Genomic DNA, 20,193 nt, shown 5'->3' with positions numbered 1-20,193 from the left:
TTAAATATTTGCGCTCAATTAATATTAGACAAATTATTTTCCTACAACATTCCAGACTCAAAAATATTGCTAAGCACTTACATTTCAACTAAATAAAATACGTATTATTTATAAAAGCCTGGAATGAGAATCACATTTTTAAGTACCACAAAACTAAAAGCAAAAAAATAAAATAATATTTATTAACAAGCGGTAAACACAAATTACAGCCGCTGTATTTCAACTGAAAATTAATAAATTTCACAGTTAATTGCATTCTAAACAATGTCTGTCTGTGTGTGCGCGTCTGCTGTGCGTGTTAATTACCAGAGAAATAATGAAAACTACAACTTTACAACCAACCCCATTCTATCTTTGTGTAATTGTTTTGTTAATTCATTTAAATTTACGCTCGCACAGTTGGCTGCACAGAACAGGGTCAGGAACATGTTAAATATTTCTGGACAATAAACTAAATCAAATACAAGACAGCCAGAACCCAATTAGATGACGATCCAATTATGTGGGTAAGCGGAGATATTTGCAATTGAACTTGGCTTAAAGCTAGTCATTTCCGAAGCAATTTAATCTGAGTTAGATATTCCAATTAAAATAGTTAGTAAACTAGCAAATAATTGCCTATAATTTTGCATTATTTTTGATAAAGTTTAAATTATTAGAAGACTATCTTTAAGTCCTGCGTAAAATCGTAAGTTCTCTTGTCCCTATAAATATAGCGAAAACCTGTTCCAATTAGTTGCCAACTAACAAAAATGTATTATATTTTAACACACATGGCAACACGGTGAAGAGAGAATGGCTTGCAGGGAATATTTCAAATGATTTGTCATGTCAGAGTGCAAACACTTCCGGCCGTAATTGTGACACAGAGCGGGTCGGCTGGCGGGGGGACTGCGCCGGAAATGTCATGCAACAATTTTCCGCCACTATGAGAAAAGTTGCTGCTAACTGGGAGCGAGTTGCGCATTTGCCTTTTAATATTTATTGGGTTGCGCACAGGTGCACACAGCCCCAGGACCCAGGATCCAGAAACCAGAACACAGAACCCACCATCTGCATGCAGTCGAACACAGTCGTTGTTTGTTTTTGTAGAGCATGCACTAAATATTTCAATTGGCGAACATTTATGCAAAACAGATAGTCGAACGATATGGAAGCATAAACTTTGAACTTCCACCCGTAGGTCAACATACTGGATAAACTGTGAGGGAGTTATCTGAACTACTGATTTAGCTGTGGATTTATCAATTGAACTGAAATATAATTGATTATCAGGATTAAATATTATTTCTTTACATATATGCAAATATACATCATTTACTTACGAAACACCCCTCTTTCGTTAAACCCTTTTCAGGAGGCCTGCCAGAACTACATTCGCATCATGGTGGTGCCATCGCCGGGCCGCCTCTTCGTTTGTGGCACCAACTCCTTCCGGCCCATGTGCAACACGTACCTCATCAGCGAGAGCAACTACACCCTGGAGGCCACCAAGAATGGCCAGGCAGTCTGTCCCTATGATCCCCGCCACAACTCCACCTCGGTACTGGCTGGTAAGTGTCCAATTTAACCAGTTATTAAATTCCTATACTCAAAAAGCACCCATCAGAAGAGATCCATAAAAAAACAATTTTTTATGACCCTTTACGAACTGAATTCCGTGTTTTCGATGATTTGAAAGTAGGTCATAATTTTTTATGCAGCCTGGCAGTTATGATACCTGCTTATTAGTTTGATTTAAGGGGTATAAATGGGGTTAACTGCGATATAAATAGTATTTCATCTTAAGTTTTAAGTATAAAGAAAGAATTTAAATAGCTGAAAAAGCTGACATTAAAATATCTAAAAAAATACCCCAAATTAAAACCTTAAAGCAAAGTTATTATATGAAGCAAAAAATAGTTGTTGATGCAACACAAAGTCCAGATCCGACTTTTTCTAGTGAACTTTTTTACACACCCACAAGCACCCATTTGCTGCTGTTCTGTGTCCTTTGTATATGTAGTCCTTGTTTTGTTGTTATGCGGTCCGAATAATTTATTGTGGACGACCATTTTGTATGCGAATTGTCCATTTTGCTCTGCCAGTTATCGCCATTTGCAATACGAGAGAAAAATGCAAGGAATTCAGCCCGACCGGGTTCTGTGCAAATGTTACTGTGCGAGAGAGTGGAGCCAGGACTCATCGCATTGCCTTCCTGCCATGTAAATCGGCTGAAAATTGTCATTCATCATGCAATACCTCTCTTACGTGAGCACTCCACCTCTTCCTCTATTTATTTCTTTTTTTTTTTTTTGAGGAGAGGAAAGGAGGTTGCATGATAAATTTTTAGTATTATTGTTGGGCTGCCCCGTCTGCCAACCTGCAAATTATGTGAGAAATGTATTTCGGTTCCCGGGGCCTGGTTGGCTACCATAACCGATAAAAGATTTCGAAAAATATTATATCTCATGTGATCGAAATATGATTGATATTTATGACCCAAGACCAGGTGTGTTAAGTGACCTGTTTCAGAGTACAGGAAAGGAGAATTAATTCAAATGTCCTTCGCTGTTTTCCAGCTAAAGTTTCCTTACTTAACTTTTAAAATAACCAAGGGTCCAAGGATCTTCTAAAGTCTCTCTCTATCTAAATTTGAAGAGCAGCACCCAATTCAGCTTTATTTTTGGTAACTTCCTCTGCAACCAGAAGCTCAGCCAATAAACAAGCGCATTTGCTGGCTGCATCCTGCGGGCAATATCTTGCTCCTTTCAGCTCTCTTTTGCTCTCGCTCCTTTCCTGAAAAGTGGCCAGCAAAGTCATAGTTTTGATAATATTTCCACTTGGCACCCATAAATCGACATTCTTTGCCGCCATGTTGTGAAGTTTTCGCGATGTGATTTGTTTGCATTTCATTGTCTGCAGCCACCGAAAACTTTGCCAGGAGCACACAGGACACTGTGAGTGTGAATGTGAGAGCGGCGAATAGATATAATATCGATAAACGTTTATAACTAACTTGAGAGTGTGTATGTGTGCGCGCGCTCGCTCGCCCGTGTGGCTCCATCCGTGTGAGAGGTTTCCAAGTGTTGCCACCAACTTCCGCCGGATGCAGCTGTGTGTGGGGGGGTTATATATGCTTGAGTGTGTATGTGTATATGTTGGCAACTCGCCCACTTTTCGTGACCCCCGCTGCACCCCGCGAGAACCCCCTCCAATGTGGGTCATAAGAGTTTATCATCAACAAGCTGCCACATCCTGGCCAAAAAAGAACCAGCCAAAACCTGAAGCTGTTGTCAGCCGCCATTTTCTTTATTGCTTGCAGCCATTTATGCACCCATTACATTTTGCACCTCAGGGGTATATCGGTTTTCTGCAGAAGTATCGGTAACCGAAAAGGGTTTGTGACATTTTTCTAATAAGGAAAATTTGTAGATTGTATTGATGCTTATAATGAAAGATTGAATTATATATTGATTTTATATTTAAATACTAAATTTCTTAATACTTTGTATTAAAAGAATATATTTGAAGCTTAAATATATATAATTTCTGTAAACATTTATTAGCATTTAATAATTATCAGAACTAAAACTTTGACTTATTCCCTTAAGAGGTATACTTGAGTCCACTCCCTTTTTCTACATTTTATCCTGGCTTCCCTGTGCCCTCTACTTTGTTCTTATTCCACTTTGATTTCCCTTCATGGTGCTAATATTAAATCGACATTTTTACATACGCCATCCCCCCCGCACATCCACCGGCGTCTTTAGTCATTTGCTGGCTGTCAGTTTTCCAGCGCTCTCCTTGCCAGGATTTAAGGATATTCTGGCCAGAGTTGGGGCCTTGGTTAGCCTGGGCCATGTTGTTTAGATTACAAATTGGCCCGGACAGAGGCGTCGCATAAAAAACCCAACCCCTCCCCCCACTAAAAAGCAACAACAATGGACGGTGGGAGTCTAGGAAAGTTCCAACTTGCAAACAAAAAATAATACAAAAAAAATACCGAAAAAAGTCGCCGAAAAAACCAGAACAAGCAGAAAAATGTTATCAATTCAGTTTTTATTCGTGACAGGGCGTTGATGCCATGGGTTGACGTGGGCGTGGTCGGTAACTGGCACAAAAGTTTACTCCCCCACACCCCGGGACTTTACCCAATATCGCCGCTCCTCCTAGCCCAGTTTTTCTAACGCTTTGCGCAAAAAGTTCGTGGACAACATTTTTGTGCCAATTTCGCTGCAAAAATATTGTTGTAACCATGATGAAGTTTTCAATTGCTTTTTCCACCAATATACGACATCAGGCCAACTCAACTCCCCCGGTCCTTTCACCGTGCCTCAATATGGCGGAAGGAATCTATTTTCGTTCGATTTAAAAAGTGCATGTGAAATAAATTTCTATAGCTGACAGTGTCAAACCATTGAGATCAGCCAGAGAACAAAACTTTCCCAATAAAAAAAAAGGAGAGGAAGGAACAGAACTAATAGAAAAACCCAACGTCATTTCGAAAAGGTGCTGCAGGGGAAACACGTATTAGCCGGCTTTTTCGTTTAATTTGTTAAATGTTTTCATTGTGAATCAAGATTTCAGGGTAAGGGCTATACTTGCACAGTGGGTCTTAATGGGAGAAATTTCGAAAAACTTTTTTCTAGATATTAATAATAAGTTCCTTAAATTTCAAGAAGCTTTCCTTGACTTTCTCAATAGATTTACTCTATAACAAATACCCTTAACCTTCAGCAAAGTGTCAAAGGGTTTTCGATTGCCTCCAATTTATTCAGTTATTGATCCCTCAGGGCTTTTCCAAAATCTTCCCTCATCACCCTCAATATATTACAAGACATTATTGTGTTAACCGAGGCCTCCGTTTTTCGGAAAATTCGTGGCTTTGAATATTAAACTCCGAGGGCCACGTAGATTTTTGGCCTTTGTGGCACTTGAAAATATGGCTTAAATGTCTTACCAGTTCGCACACGCCTCAGGAAACAATGCGAAAAATAGTAATAAATAATTTATAACTGCGCATTTGCCACATTAATCACGAGCCAACGCTGCCGGCAGCGTCGAAGTGGTGGAGGACTGAAGGAAAAAAGCCGAAAATGGCCAACAGCGGCCAAATCCCTTGCCGGCAAAGTTTGTCCCGCTCCCAAAAGGCCGACGCATATTAATTTCGGCACACTCAGGGAGACCCTGGGAGACACAACCCCTCCAGTTTCCTTCGAATTTTCCCTTCACACGACCGACCGTAAATTCTCGGGCACAGCGAAGCGTACAAATTGCCATCACTTGCGTTCAATTTTAGACTTTTCCAAGCAAATGCACAAACGCGATTAAAATGCTGACGAATGGCGGAGAACGGGACACGGGGCATGGAGGGGCGAGGGGCGAGGGGCTAGGGAGGACACTGGGGTTTTGGACATTGGCGCCAGCGGAAAATGTCAAGGACTCGGCAGGACATCGCGTAGACTGTGAACCGGGAACACACGGCTGAAAAACAGGTCCAAGCTGCATTTGCATATCCTCACAGACCGCTTCAATTTCACACCGTGTTGGCATTTTCATCCTTTACGAATCCTGCCTGCATCTCCACCATACCCCACGGGCTGTATCTCGTTGAATTTTCCGGGGACATTTTTCGGAAATTTTAAAGCTTTGGAACTTAAAGAGGTATTACTTTTTTTATTAGGAATTTATATGACATGTATTAAATGGTTTTATTAAAGCAAACTTATGTATTTTCATATTTACTTATTAGAAAGCACATACATATTTTTTTGTATGCTTAACCAAAAGATAATAAAGCACTTTGAAGCTTATTTCTTTGGCAAACCATTTTTAATAGGATTATAAATTTATATATATTATATATTTAGTTTATGATCGTGTGTAATCTAATTTTGATTATACTATTAGTGATGTTACCTGAGAATTTAGGTTATCTTTGCTTGAATTCTATCAAGATCCTCGATAGTATAGTGGTTAGTATCCCCGCCTGTCACGCGGGAGACCGGGGTTCAATTCCCCGTCGGGGAGGATGTGTTTATATTTTTTTCTTTTAATAATCAAAGAATATAATAATATAATCACAGTATTAATTTAACATTTTTTTTGTTTGACATTAATTTTTCCTTTCTATAGCTTTTTACTCGCAAAATAAATCTAGCAGCTTTGTTTATTTGTTAGCTGTGTGATTTTGTCTTTAAAGAAAACGTAAAATATAATACAACTTTTTAACATATTCTAAATTCTAACAAAGTAACTTAAATAAAATATAAAATTTAAACAAAATATCTACATCCCATCTCCCCGACGGGGAATTGAACCCCGGTCTCCCGCGTGACAGGCGGGGATACTAACCACTATACTATCGAGGATGTTGCAGGCGTTTTTTCAAATTGATGCCCTAGCATACCGATTAGGATCGCTCTCTGCTGGCCTAATTTATTTATTTAATAATTAAGGGCCACTTTGCCGCATCATTTGCTTTTTATAAGCATTGTTGCTGCCGCTGCTGCTGGTTGGGGTCGTTTGACCGTGCTCGAGCTCGTTAAAAAGTAAGGGAGAGCTAATTTATTTTAGCCAACTTAAATTGGCTTAGGCGAATGGCCAGAAGAAAACAAATGGTGCGTTATCTAAAAACCAAAGCCCGCTGAAAGGATGGCCCTGGTCACAGTGCGGGTGCAATGCAAAATGAAAACAACAGCGGCAACTACGGACACTACGGCAACAACAAAAAAAAAAAAATAAATAACAACTGTCAGTTTCATTAAAACAATGAAATCTACTAAGAGCCAAAAGTTTAAATGAGCGTCTAACAACTGCAAAGGATAAAAGGACACCAGCACCAAGCATACATACACATCTAGAAGGACCCTCGTGAAAGCTCATGAAAAAAAAGCAAGCCAAAAGCGTCTGCAGTAAAATATGTACTCGAAAACAAAGTCCAAACAATAAACCAAATGGCGAAAAACAGAAAAAGCAAAACATTTAAGAAAAAACAAAGTAAAAGGACCAAAAACAAGGACAGCTTGTGACCCTTTTTAGCGAGCCCTTCTCTGGCTTTCTTTGCCCCTTCTTAACTTAAGAGAAAAAACAAAAAAAAAACATTACCAGAAACAATTAGCTGCTAAAAATGGGGGCAGCAGGACATCAGGACAGCAGCTATTCCATTCGTAGTTCAGCTGATCCATGAAATATGGGAGATGTTTCAGTGACAAGTCGTTGGCTGTGTTTGTAAGGTGTACCTTGACCCTTGAGGAAATGTCCATATTTAAAAGCAGTTCCTTAATTATAGAAATGGCTTTCAAGTCTTAAGTTACTTGTAATTGAAATAATTAAAAGTCATTACGGAAGCTCTTTAAGAGAAAAAAAATCTAATATTCTAAGGGACTATAGGATAAGAGTAATAATTTCAGAGCGCCAGCTTAATATATTTTTGACTTATTTATTTAGTTTATATTTATTTTGCTATATGATACAAAAAGTTTTCCGTTTCTTTGGCTTACAAATCGAAAATGCCATTAAGCATAATCGATTTGGAGAAGTCTTGTCTGTGTTTCTCCATCCATTACTTATCGCTCCTTTACTTTTCCATTTTCTTTTTTGCTTCCTGTTAATCTTGCTTCCTTTCTGAATTGCCAATTAGACAGCCAAGCCAATGGAAATCTGCCTCATATGCTAGAATTTTAAAATGTTGAAGCCTATACTAATTATGGTACCATCTTTCAGTAAGAATATAAGATTAATAAAGATAAGGGCTGAACGATGCTTTTTGCCTTTCCCGCTGTTCCTAAGGAAGAAAAGAGGCTACTTATCTGGCATAAAGCTAACAAAAATTTTAAAAACACCACTTAATTTTTGCAGTATACTCATTCAAGCCAAAAAAAAAATATTCAATGAATATAATTGAACACATATTTCCTGCTCGCAAGTGCAACTTTTGCTCCCTTAGTTGCCAGTGCCAAATCTGTGTGAGCCATTTAACCGCAGATACATACATTAAAAACGCTCCAAGAAACCCTGCTAGCCAAAGAAGGCCATTGGCAAGCTTAAGCTGGGAAACATTGGCCCCAGGCCATTACTTGAATATCCATTTACGGGGCAAGACAGGAAGCAACATTAGCTTTTAATTCGATCGTTTCCAAGCGCGCAGTGCCAGATTCCAGATTCCCACTGGCAGATGCATCTGGAGATGCAAATCTAGTTAAAGTGGCAGGCTGAGAGCGGGGCAGCCGGAGCTGATAATTGTGGTGCGCCAATAAAAAGAGAATTAAGCTAATTGCCAAATTTTCAAAATCCCCTCCCAAGAAGGCCAACAGAAATAGGAAGCTCTAGTTGGCAGAACAAAAAGACAAGAAAAAAAAAAGAATGATAAAAGTAGAACAAACGAAATGTGAATCTGCTGCAAGCGCACATGTTTCCAAAAACTTTTCTTCAATTTCAACCCAAATGGCACCCACTCCTCCACTTGGCCGTCCAACGTCTGCATTGCCATCGGAGGAGTACAAGTGAAATGTAATTAGAGCCAAAAATTGATAACACAGAAAAATGGCAAAAGGAAAATTTTCTGTTCACTGGGCTCGCAGCCAGCGAGTGTAATTAAAGCCTTGACTCAAACGATATTGTAGCTGCACGTCGAGGTCAGGCTTAAGATGGGCTTTCATGCCTTTGGAAACTAGGTCAGCAGCCGGTTGTCGTAATTATCTTAATTGATAGGTAACACACGCTCTCAATTAGCAAATCCTGGCTAAAATGGTACTGGAAGGTAATATGGGAAATAAACTAAAGAAATTTAAAATCACTATTAAGCTCTAAAAATAAGAGAATTTAGCTTGCTTGCAGAAAAACCATTTTTAAAGCAGTTTTATGAGTTAGCAACAGGTAGCTAATACTGATCAATATTTTTAATTATCTTTAGAATTATATCTACCGTATAAGGAAAAACTAATTCCTGCTCCAGATAATCCTTCCATAAATACATACAATTGTTTTGCACAAGATAAGACCTAAACTGCACGGAACCCTAGCCTAGTCATTTCCATCAAATTAAGCAATTTACCGGATTGCAAACTCAGCTGACGATTGCTTTACGAATAACTATGCTAAAATACATTGAAGTGCATAATGAAAACGTACACGGAGCGTAATTACTCCTAAGCGGGCTATTTAACCAAGGGCCTTACACTCGACTCACGCAGGCATGAATGTTCGTATATGTGAACGTTATTCAAGGCTTTAAGTAGGGGCCAAAAAACAATGTTTACGCCTAGACCCTGAAAAAAAAAAAAGGAAATTACAAACACACTGTATTCCGTGTATGTGTTAGATATGAAATATTTAAAACACAACGTTTCGGTAATAAAGCTCGCCCCAGTCTCTGCTCCATTCCCGGCGGTGCCCTCGTTATTTCAGCCCTCTGTCCCTCCTCTGTCCGTTCTGTCATTGAAAATGAGTGTAATTTATGTATTAGCATGTGCCAGAGTGTGTGTATGAGAGTGGGTATGTGAGCGAGTGTGTGTACCAGCCGCATAATAAAACATGCAAAAATATGCAAATTGCCGCAGTCAACGCGATGAACTTTCATTACGCCTTGTTCTCGTCACTCTAAAGACCATTTTCCGTTTCCAGCGACCATCCCAACCCTCCATCCTTCCGCCCTGGCAGTCAGCCCGGGAAAATCGATTAAATCACTTAAAGAGTTTATCGAACTTTAGGCCACACACAGTCAGAGAAACAGAGAAATCGCTGGAAAATCGTTCAAAGGACCCTCAAGACCCTTGTGTGAGAGAGGAACTCAAAATAGACACGGGGATGTGCATAATTTTTGCACGCTAGATTGTCATTTAAAATGAGTTAAGCCCGGCTGCAATTGCTGCAATGCGGAAAACTTTCCTGAGCTCCTCGGCCCGAGTTGAATTTGGGAGTCTAAGTCCTGGGTTGTCGTTGTCGTCGTCGTCAGGTAACTGGCGTTATAATGAGCAAACAATAAAAGCAAACGTCCCTGCACGAAACAATGACGGCGGACAGAAGGGGATGTCAGGATATATACACACACACAAACAAAAACCAATTAGATGCAACGACGACGAGGACGACGAAGGCCAAAAGTGCCAGCGCAACTTTTCGTGTCCTGTCGATGTTGCGACAAGTCCATCCACGCTGGGTCGATGGGTCGTCGGACTGCTGGGGGCAGGAGGTCCTGTCCCGTCATCCATTGTGCACCTTGTTAGCGAAAGCCAAAGAAAGCAGCACAGTCACAGTCAAACAAAACACGAAAAAACAGAAGCTTTTGCTAAATAAAACTAAAACAATGACAGCATTCGGTCGCCAAGCTAATTGCATTCTCATTGTTAATTACTTGCATTTAAGCAACAAATGGCAAAGGGAACTTTAAATCTAGGGAAATTCATAATTTTAATAATTTTTAAAGGGTTATTCATGATATGTTTTAGCAGAAAGCCTCCATATCCTTAATAAATAGATGATCAAAAGCTCTATAGGTTCCTTTATATATTAAACTGTATGCTTTATGTACCGACTTATTGGCTTAGATGGATACATATAATCTCTAAGCACAGACTTTTCTCCTGTTATTTCAATTTTCAAGATTTTTGATTTAAGGCCTCATCCTCTCAGCCTTCCCATTAACTCCTCTTGGGAAATTGTTTTTATTGGCCGTTAGCTTCACCTGTCCTTCGTCAACCCCCTCTTCGGCTTCCCCAATTCCGGGGATTTTTTGGTACTTCCCCCTAAAATGCGAGACGCTTTCACTTTTCACTCACCGCGTGACTTTTACAGCCTCTTAATTTAAGCACTCGCCTGGCTCTGAATAGGAGCCATATCCAGCAGGGAAAATTAATTTGTTGCAGACGACGCTTTTAATGTGGCTTTTTGTTGAATTAATGTAGCATTCGGTAGTGGCTGCTCGTTGGACCCCCTTGGTTCCCATTTCCCGGCACACGTTCTCGTCACGTAATTCGCATTTTCCATTCCGCTATTTCGGCGGAGCTGCCGTAACGCCACGCCCACGTGCCAGCACTGTAAATTTGATAGATTACACGGGGGCCAGGCCCAAAACACACGACCAAAAATCACAAAATGCGCTCAGCTTGGCAAGGCCATCAGCATGAAATTCTATTGAAATTGCGGCCCCCATGAAGCTCCTTCCCGAAAATCCATAAACATGCAATTTTCGGCTATGGTTTTGCATAAATCCAAGCCATGATGATAGCACCGAGAGATGTGACCTAAAAATAACACTTTGAATGTTGAGTTTTTTAGATTTTAAGGATTGATTTTAAGATATTGAATGTTTGATCAATTATTTTCGGATTGTATTCTTTTTATAAATATTTTTAAGTTAGAAAACTCTTAGGAAAGTCTAAATTTAAAATGTATTGTTATTATTTCTTAACAAACGTTGCTTTCTTCTTAATTCTTGAAAATATTTTTGTCTTAAAATTGAAGCTTTTCTTAGTTCGATTTCTCTGTACTTATTTTCCTGGTTATTTCAATATCAATATTAATATTTTATTCACACAAAAATCATTGATTTTGTTAAGTCTGCAATTCTCTTAATATATTTGTCTGGAGATCTAAATCTTCCATTGAGCCATTGGTGATTGCATGGCATTCAGGCTGAGGAGTTGTGTGGATATGGAGAAGTGCCTGGCAGTTCGATGCCTCCGTCAGTAAAGCCATTTCCGGCCAGACAATAAACGGGCGCTTGGCATTTCCTGTACTGTTCTGTTCTGTTGTGTTGTGTTGTTCGGCTTTTTCCATATTTCTTTGCCTCCTGCCTTTATTTCAGCGCACTGCTGGAGCTTGACAAGGACAAAGAAGAACGCCGAAGCGCCTGTGACAGGCGCCAGGCAATCCGCTGCACAAACAGAAATCAGAGCGACGAAATAAAAACAAGAAAATCTCATTTATCTTCTCGACTATGTGGCCGCAGGCGCATTCAATGCCTTTGCCGAGAAGGCATGTCAAAAGTTTCCCCTCACCTCCCCCGCGCAATGTTGTTGTCGTTTAGCTTAATGGAATTTGGCGCTAACATTTTTCCAGACAACAGGGCGTATGTGTGTGTGTGTGTGTTGACTTGAAGCAATTGATAAATACTTTATAATATTGCCAATGTATTTTCCTTTTTCGCCGGACACTTTAATGCATAATAAGTACAGGCGGAGAGTTTTTCAAGGGAAATTGGATCGGAAAATGTGCTATGTTGCAGGTAATGGTAACAGAATGTGGCACATAATTGACGTTTATCTGTGACATTGTTTGCCACATTTAAGTGGTGTGATGTTATTTCTTCATTTTTTAGCGACATGTCTCTGAAAGTTATTCAATTTATTTTGCTAATCTATGACAAAGCATATTTGATGGGTGTATCTCTTACGAATTGTAACAATTCCGAGCTGCACAGCTTGACCTGTATATTTAATAAACCTTTACTGAATTTAATTGTATTCATTTTCCTCTTTGCAGACAATGAACTGTATTCTGGAACCGTGGCGGACTTCAGCGGCAGCGATCCGATTATTTACAGGGAGCCACTGCAGACCGAGCAGTACGACAGCCTGAGTCTCAACGGTAAGTTGTCGCCGCGACGCGCGATTGTAGCCACTTGTGGTAATTGAAAAACGTCAAGGATCCTGTCAGGATGGCGCTTCCGCTTTATTAGCGCAATGCGGCTGGGTGTTTTCCGCTCCCCAGCCTCCTTCCGGTTGCAGCTGCCCCGCAACGTCCTGTCCCGATGTCCTGTCGAATGTCAGTTAGCGATTGCGTGCAATTGCCTTTTGCATATTTCAAGGGTCTCGGGGCCAGCTGGCGTTGCCATGTACGAGCTTCCATTAACTGAATCTGAATCTGAATAGACATGGCAGGTGCCACTGTCATTTGCTACCACGAAGAAGATGTGCGTCCAGACAGACTTCATAAATAATATTGTATGGCCGAAGAGGGGTCCTGCATTGCAATCTATGACTTGTGTAGTCCTGTTAAGGAGCTCTGAGATCTGTAAAAAGTACAGTACATATATACAACAATATCTTTTAATTGAGCAAGGTTTTCCCATACTTGATACGATTTTTAAACTTTAATGTAATTTTTTGTGAAAAAGACTTAATCGCACACACATCCTAGTCAGCCCCAATCCTCACTTAATGCATATCAATGAACCCATTCACATGTCCATCCATAAACTCTATATCACCGACTGATGTCACATAAAAATCCAGTAAGGACCCAAAAGCGTGCATCACAATTTCATGAAAATTGACGATACACGAAAAGGAAAGGCCATAAAAATGTTTACAATCTCGAAAACTATAAATAAATTTTGATGACTAAACTGTTTTTACTATTTTTTCGTCTCGTTTGTCGTTTTGTGCAGCGCCCAACTTTGTGAGCTCATTTACTCAGGGAGATTTTGTATATTTCTTCTTTCGGGAAACCGCTGTGGAGTTTATCAACTGTGGCAAGGTAAGTGGTTGTGGCAAGCGAAGTTTTCCAATCAATTGTAAGGACCTGAAATCAATGCCAAAAGACACACAAAATAAGCAGAAATACAAGCGCAACCGAAATCATACAAAATAACTGCTGATGTCTTGCATTTGTCATCGGTCTGCCCTGCAGATAGTCCTGGCCCCAAGCGAAACTGAATTAATATCTTATCTCTCCGTTATCCCTTCAGGCGATTTATTCGCGCGTTGCCCGCGTCTGCAAGTGGGACAAAGGTGGCCCGCATCGTTTCCGCAACCGCTGGACGTCCTTCCTCAAGTCCCGCCTCAACTGCTCCATTCCGGGCGATTATCCCTTTTACTTTAACGAAATCCGTAAGTTCTTTCTTTATTTATTACTATTAAATTTATTTTTAAACTTATTTTTGTAACCCCCAGAATCTGCTAGTAATCTGGTGGAGGGACAGTATGGCGCGATGAGCTCTAAGCTGATCTACGGAGTCTTCAATACGCCCACCAACTCCATTCCTGGCTCGGCGGTTTGTGCATTTGCCCTGCAGGTGAGTTTGTCATTGCATTGTTTTTTTTTTTTTCAAATTGAAAATTAAATTCTGTTGTATTTTTCCATCCACAGGACATCGCCGATACGTTCGAGGGCCAGTTCAAGGAGCAGAGCGGCATCAACTCCAACTGGCTGCCGGTAAACAATGCCAAGGTGAGTTCTTTCCTTAATCGCAACCCTAAACTTGCTTCGAGACCGCACTTAAGCGCAGCTGTTGGCCGGAAAATTTATGACTTACGGCCGCCGTGCCATAAAAATGTTGAGAAGAAAATGTATTCTCCGTTTGGCACAAAATTTGCATTTGCATCTCGAATGCTTTTGCCAATTTCCCACAGATGACTGCACATGTCGCCATCGATTTGTGGTTTTTCCTAAAATGGGGAATTTTGGGGAAGCCAAGGATTGCATATAATTCTTTTTTATTAAACGGCTTTGAAATACTTAATACTAAATATTCCTTTTCATCCTTTCTCTTGTAGGTTCCCGATCCGCGTCCTGGCTCCTGTCACAACGATTCGAGAACGCTTCCGGATCCCACACTAAACTTCATCAAAACGCATTCGCTAATGGACGAGAATGTGCGGGCATTTTTCAGTCAACCGATTTTGGTCCGGACGAGCACCATGTGAGTAACTGCAGTCCAGCATATTTCGTTGCTTAGTCACTTCCGTTTCCTGTGAGAGAGAGAGAGAGAGGGATTTTTTGAAAATATAAATCTGCAGGGAACCAAGTGGTCAACAGTGACCCGGTTTAGGGGTTTTATTTTTCAGAAAAGTTTTTTTGTTGGACATCCAAAACGTGACTCTTAATTTTGAAAGCTTGAACAGACTTTGCTTTGTTTTTTGGTTGCTTAATAAAATATTTAGTTATATTTATAAAAATTTTTCTTATTATTTTCCTTATTATTTCCCTCACTATATTTTCAACTAGCAAAGTTAATCCTGCCAAGAATTGACCATCATAGGGGTTCATGCACTCAAATGCTGCAGCATCTGTTCCACTTTATGGAAATTTCCTCTAAAGGTGTTAGTCAGCGCAAATAACCGTAAACCAAAGCAATCTGAATGGCGGCAAGTGGGGGCTGGGCGGAAAATGCAGGAAATGTTATCATAAATTATTTGCCAACGATTTCGCTCACCACCAAGCCACCCTTTTGGCCTGAGGGGAAAATTTAAAAATTCAATTTGGCAACTTTTCCATGTAATTGAGCCACAATTACGGGGCGAAGAACAGAACAGCGCTGAAATGTATGCTGGCATAGCGGTGAAACTTTAAAGAGGGCTAAATCATAAGCGAGCCACTGAGCATTGCTCTCGACACTGAACAAGTGGTGCCGGTTGGGCACAGTGGGTTGAGAGATTTCAATAAAATATAGGATATATTTCCGCAGCATTCTTATATATTTTATAAAATTTTCTAAACTAAAATAACTTGTTCTGAAAAGTTAAAAGAAGAAAGAGTTGTATGAAGAGCAGTCTTAATGCTGAATAAGACATATATATATCTGAAAAACTATAAAGTAAAATATCTTCTCTGGTTTTAAGCTATAAGCTTCCTTTAGCAATATGTGTTGGCCTCATTTTGATATTAAACTTTGATCCATATAAATGCGAGCACGTTTATCATTGGGCCTAGAAAAGCCTCAATGTTTTTCTTTTTACCAAAAAATGCCGTATGAATACCGTATTGAATGGAAAGAGAGCTTGTACCTGGCTCTCCACTGGCACCACTGTATCCTGTTCTGTTCGAGGTGAATGTGGGGTGTGGAGATGGTAATGGTGGCAGGGCAGCTGCCTTTTGCGATAGTTTGGAGCAAACGAAGCGAACCAGCCAGAAGGAAATGCATGGATGCGCCGAGGAGGCACCCCGTAACGAAAATATGTATGCACAACTGAATAAATTAGAATGAAATATGGAACACGTAGCAACAACGCAGACTGCCGCCGACCTGCCGCTCCTCCAGGGCTCCCTACGCATCCGCATCCGCATCTGCAGCCCTGCATACCCTGAACAATTTTGTGTGCCACATGAGTACACCACAACAAATGCAAGGGCTAGTGTGCGTCGTTGTGGTGTGTGCGTGTGTGTGTGGGTGGAAGAAGCGAGCGGCCACTTTCTGCAACTGACTCATTGCATTTTGGGACGGATGCGGATGCGGGAACTGGAACAGGACGAGGGCGTGCATCGGAATTTAATCAAGAGCCCGGGACACTCAATTGAAAGCATAAAAATGCGCACAAGTTACTACCCCAAAATGGTTGTGTGTTGCCAAACTATTCTCATCTCGGCTGCTCAGCCAAAAAAGATTGCATTAAATTCTGATTCAGTAGCTGGAATCACGACTTGGCGTCATCGCCATTCCATAAATCACTCCACAAACTAGGTCAAATATGTACGGAGGCCGCGTAATCAAGTGGCAGTCAATATTTAATCATCTCTAATGATGCGGGCCAATACAAATGGATGTAAAATGCATAAACAGCCACTAATATTATCCACTTTAATTCAAAGAATTAAATTATTATAGTCGTTATAAGCAGTTCATTGTTATGGCTTTGGGAAGCCATGTTCGTTTATGGGTGTTAATGTTCATGATTATTAAAGATTGTTTTAATAGTAAGTGCTATCAGGATAAACACTAATATTATATAGCAGGACATCTACTCAAATTGGTTTTGATTTTTAATTAAAGTAAATGTCACAACAAAACTTTAGTTAATGAAGTAATTAGTTTACACAAAATGCACAAAAATGCATACACTAAACAAATCCTTATTAAAATCCTTAAATACCTGAGTTCTACCACCAACCTTAACTTGCGAAATTTACATCAAAGCCTGCCTAAGTCGCGGCACATCTCTAATGGCTTAACAGCCTTTTTTTGAGCCAGGTCAAGCTCTTTGTGCCAAGACAGTTTTGACAGGAGAATAAATTTATCATATTTTCGATTTGAATTCAGACAATACGCATAAATTATATATATATATTCGACAGCGATTCAAAACCATTCGAAATGGAAGGAAATGCCGCATAAATCGGGCCTCGAAAATGTGCGGGGATTTATTGAACGCAAATGACAAAATCAAATCAAAAATGTCCCCCCGAATTTATGGCATTGGGCCGCAGAAACATACATAAATTTATTATAATTTCTTTGGGGTCCGGCTATTTCCTGCGAATGCTCCCGAGTGGCTCTGACTGTGTGTCTGTGGGGGCGTGGCACAAATAAATCTGGACGAGACGAAGGAGAAGGAGATGATGATGATGATGATGATTTGCATACTACTAGCTTGGCCTGGCCTGGCGAAAGTTTTGAGGCAAGTCGAAAGTCGAGACAAGGAGAGAAAGAGAGAGCGTCTCGGCAAAAGTTGAATGTCCCAGCATGTTGGCAGCTCGGGCTCCGTTACAAATTGCTTCCTGACGCAGACCGGAAGCATCCCATATTCAACCGATTTCTGCCAGCTGGCTGACCATATCCCGTCGGCATCTTCCTGTCCCAAGGTGTATCGCCTGTGTATCGCATTGTCCTTAACGTGCTCTTATCGCCTTCAGTTTGGGGGCCAGCCGAGCAGAGGTGGACAACTAACGACTGGACCAACTGACTGACTTCCTTTACATCCTCCGTACTCCTGGCATTTGTCTGCCTTTTGCCTTTGTTGCTGTCATCGCCGGCAGACGCTCCTCTCCCTCTTTGAACTCATCGAAGCGATACAAAAAGTTGGCAACATTTTCGTAAGTTTCAATTGCCAGGACTTTGGACTTTGACCCGGCCCAGGACGTGGTCCTGGCTGCTTTTTAAATATTTCTTTGCTGGCCTTACTTGTTTTGCATATGCTCCACCATGGCATTTTAGCCTTGATTATATATATACTTTTCAATTTCGAGTTTAGCTCAAATTGTTTGTTGGTTTCTTAAATAATTTAATTTCCCCGAAAAGCTAATTTTATTTATGTAAACTCTTGTTGTTTGTTTTAATATTTCATTTAAAATGAAATGATAATTATTTTTTAACATAAATTCCATTCTAGTTTTGCTTAAATTCAAAAATCTGTTACAGGAAACAAAACGGCTTGACACGACAACCAACTAAACACAAATTAGTTTTCAAAAACCCAACAAATTCCATCCAACTTGTTCGCAGGAAATGTAAACTTTATTTAATGAATTATTCCAAAATATGTAGAGCAATTTGGGAAATTGTTGCTGCAAAGCCCACCCAGCAACAAGATTAGTTAATTAACAATAAAAATAAAAAAGAATAGCAGAGCAATGGGACATGGAGTGGCCCCATTGTAACTTCCATTCTGGCTGCCAGACATTTGCATTTAAATCGAGGCAGAAGGCATGACAGCAGCAGAAGCACCACCACTGGACACGACCGGCCGCAAAACAGCAGAGGGGCGGACGCCGCTTTTGCGGTGAAATCAGAGGGAAATTCTCGTTTTTATTTCATCTACGACTTCTTTGTTGTTGTTCGGAATATGCTTTTTACATATACAAAACATAAAAAAGGGACAAAACTAGTAGTTGCAGCACCGAATGTTGCCACTCATGTTGCACTGCTAACCAGTCGTCCCCGGCCACAATGCCGCTGCGGTCCCTTCTGTCCATTATTAATGGACGTCTAACCGAAATGACTGAAGCCTGTCCGTCCGTCCGTACGTTGTCAGAAAAACAAGCGAAAACATTGTCGGAAAATAAGCATTGACATTCTGTCGTTGGCTTATATCAAACCACCAGAGTTTTTGATCAAAGAACAATTAGATCTAAACGAAATGGAATGAACGAATAGCAAAAGTAATTAAGGAGTCGATAGGAAAGGTCTGTAGTTGAATATATTTTGGATTATATAAATATTATTGTATATATTCCATAGCAAATTGTAAATAATCAACTTGAACTTGTGATATTTCAGCTACCGCTTCACCCAAATCGCTGTAGATGCTCAAATCAAGACTCCTGGAGGAAAGACCTATGATGTTATTTTTGTGGGAACAGGTAAGTCTTACAATATACATTAAAAATATATACATTTTATAATAATCCCCACAATAGATCACGGCAAGATCATCAAATCAGTGAATGCCGAATCTGCCGATTCCGCTGACAAAGTCACATCCGTTGTCATCGAGGAGATTGATGTGCTGACCAAGAGCGAACCCATTCGTAACCTGGAGATCGTTAGGACCATGCAGTACGGTGAGTGAAGTTAATTAATATATATCCAATGGTACACAATATAAGTGCGGTACTCAATTCTCATTAAAATTCGCAGATCAACCGAAAGATGGCAGCTACGATGATGGCAAATTAATCATTGTGACGGACAGCCAGGTGGTGGCCATACAACTGCATCGCTGTCACAATGACAAAATTACCAGCTGCAGGTGAGTGTCAGACCCGACTCCTCATCCCTCCCTCCCTTACATCCCATTTCGACCTCGCAACATACTCCAGACAATGGCATTTTTATTATCATGTAACAATTTGCGTGTCGCCTGTCTGGCACTTGACTGCCTCAATATGCCATATATTCGTGGAGCTTTTTGTTCTATCCACTTTTCATTTTGGCTTTTGTTACACAGAAACAAATGGAAAATATCAGACTATTTGCTAGTTATTTATTGATACAGCATTTTAAATGCAAAGACATCTTATATGTTCCCAAAAAGGACTTTCCGTTGTTTATTAACCACTAAAAAAAATGGGAAACTCCAGCTATATTTTCCAACTCACTTTTACTATTTTTTCTCTGCATTTATCTTATTTATCCACCGTTGTTCTCCACCTTCTTCCCCACAGCGAATGCGTCGCATTGCAGGATCCGTACTGCGCCTGGGACAAAATTGCTGGCAAGTGCCGCTCCCATGGCGCTCCACGGTGGCTGGAGGAGAACTATTTCTACCAGAATGTGGCCACCGGCCAGCACGCAGCCTGTCCCTCGGGTAAGTAAACGAAGTGGCCGACTAGTTTCCCTGGAATTCTTGATACTAAATCCGATTTGCTCTCGCACAGGCAAAATAAATTCAAAGGATGCCAATGCCGGGGAGCAGAAGGGCTTCCGGAACGACATGGATTTGTTGGACTCACGGCGCCAGAGCAAGGATCAGGAAATCATCGACAATATTGATAAGAACTTTGAAGGTGATTTACCTCTTGCATACTGTATTTATATCATATTTTCGTTGCACT

At 40.4% G+C, this 20,193-nt stretch overlaps 1 protein-coding gene and 2 non-coding genes across 3 annotated transcripts in view; 2 read left to right on the top strand and 1 right to left on the bottom strand.

The window, feature by feature from the left end:
* The window catches only part of LOC108074788 (semaphorin-1A), a 133,448-nt gene that overhangs the window by 108,366 nt on the left and 4,889 nt on the right, over window positions 1-20,193 (top strand). Inside the window, exons 5-16 of the mRNA XM_017166966.3 lie at window positions 1,358-1,553; window positions 12,466-12,570; window positions 13,373-13,461; window positions 13,673-13,814; window positions 13,878-13,999; window positions 14,074-14,154; window positions 14,481-14,626; window positions 18,917-18,999; window positions 19,057-19,200; window positions 19,277-19,388; window positions 19,804-19,946; window positions 20,017-20,145. Of these exons, the coding sequence (XP_017022455.1) occupies window positions 1,358-1,553; window positions 12,466-12,570; window positions 13,373-13,461; window positions 13,673-13,814; window positions 13,878-13,999; window positions 14,074-14,154; window positions 14,481-14,626; window positions 18,917-18,999; window positions 19,057-19,200; window positions 19,277-19,388; window positions 19,804-19,946; window positions 20,017-20,145 (1,492 nt within the window). The remainder of the gene's footprint in view (window positions 1-1,357; window positions 1,554-12,465; window positions 12,571-13,372; window positions 13,462-13,672; window positions 13,815-13,877; window positions 14,000-14,073; window positions 14,155-14,480; window positions 14,627-18,916; window positions 19,000-19,056; window positions 19,201-19,276; window positions 19,389-19,803; window positions 19,947-20,016; window positions 20,146-20,193) is intronic.
* TRNAD-GUC (transfer RNA aspartic acid (anticodon GUC)) lies at window positions 5,941-6,012 on the top strand. Its single transcript has one exon. It is a non-coding gene; the product is annotated as a tRNA-Asp (tRNA).
* On the bottom strand, window positions 6,282-6,353 carry TRNAD-GUC (transfer RNA aspartic acid (anticodon GUC)). Its single transcript has one exon. It is a non-coding gene; the product is annotated as a tRNA-Asp (tRNA).

Source organism: Drosophila kikkawai, chromosome 2L (genome assembly GCF_030179895.1).
Source record: "Drosophila kikkawai strain 14028-0561.14 chromosome 2L, DkikHiC1v2, whole genome shotgun sequence".
Classification (NCBI taxonomy): Eukaryota; Metazoa; Arthropoda; class Insecta; order Diptera; family Drosophilidae; genus Drosophila; species Drosophila kikkawai.
Note: the sequence above shows the minus strand (reverse complement) of the source record. Positions and strands in the feature narration are given on the sequence as shown.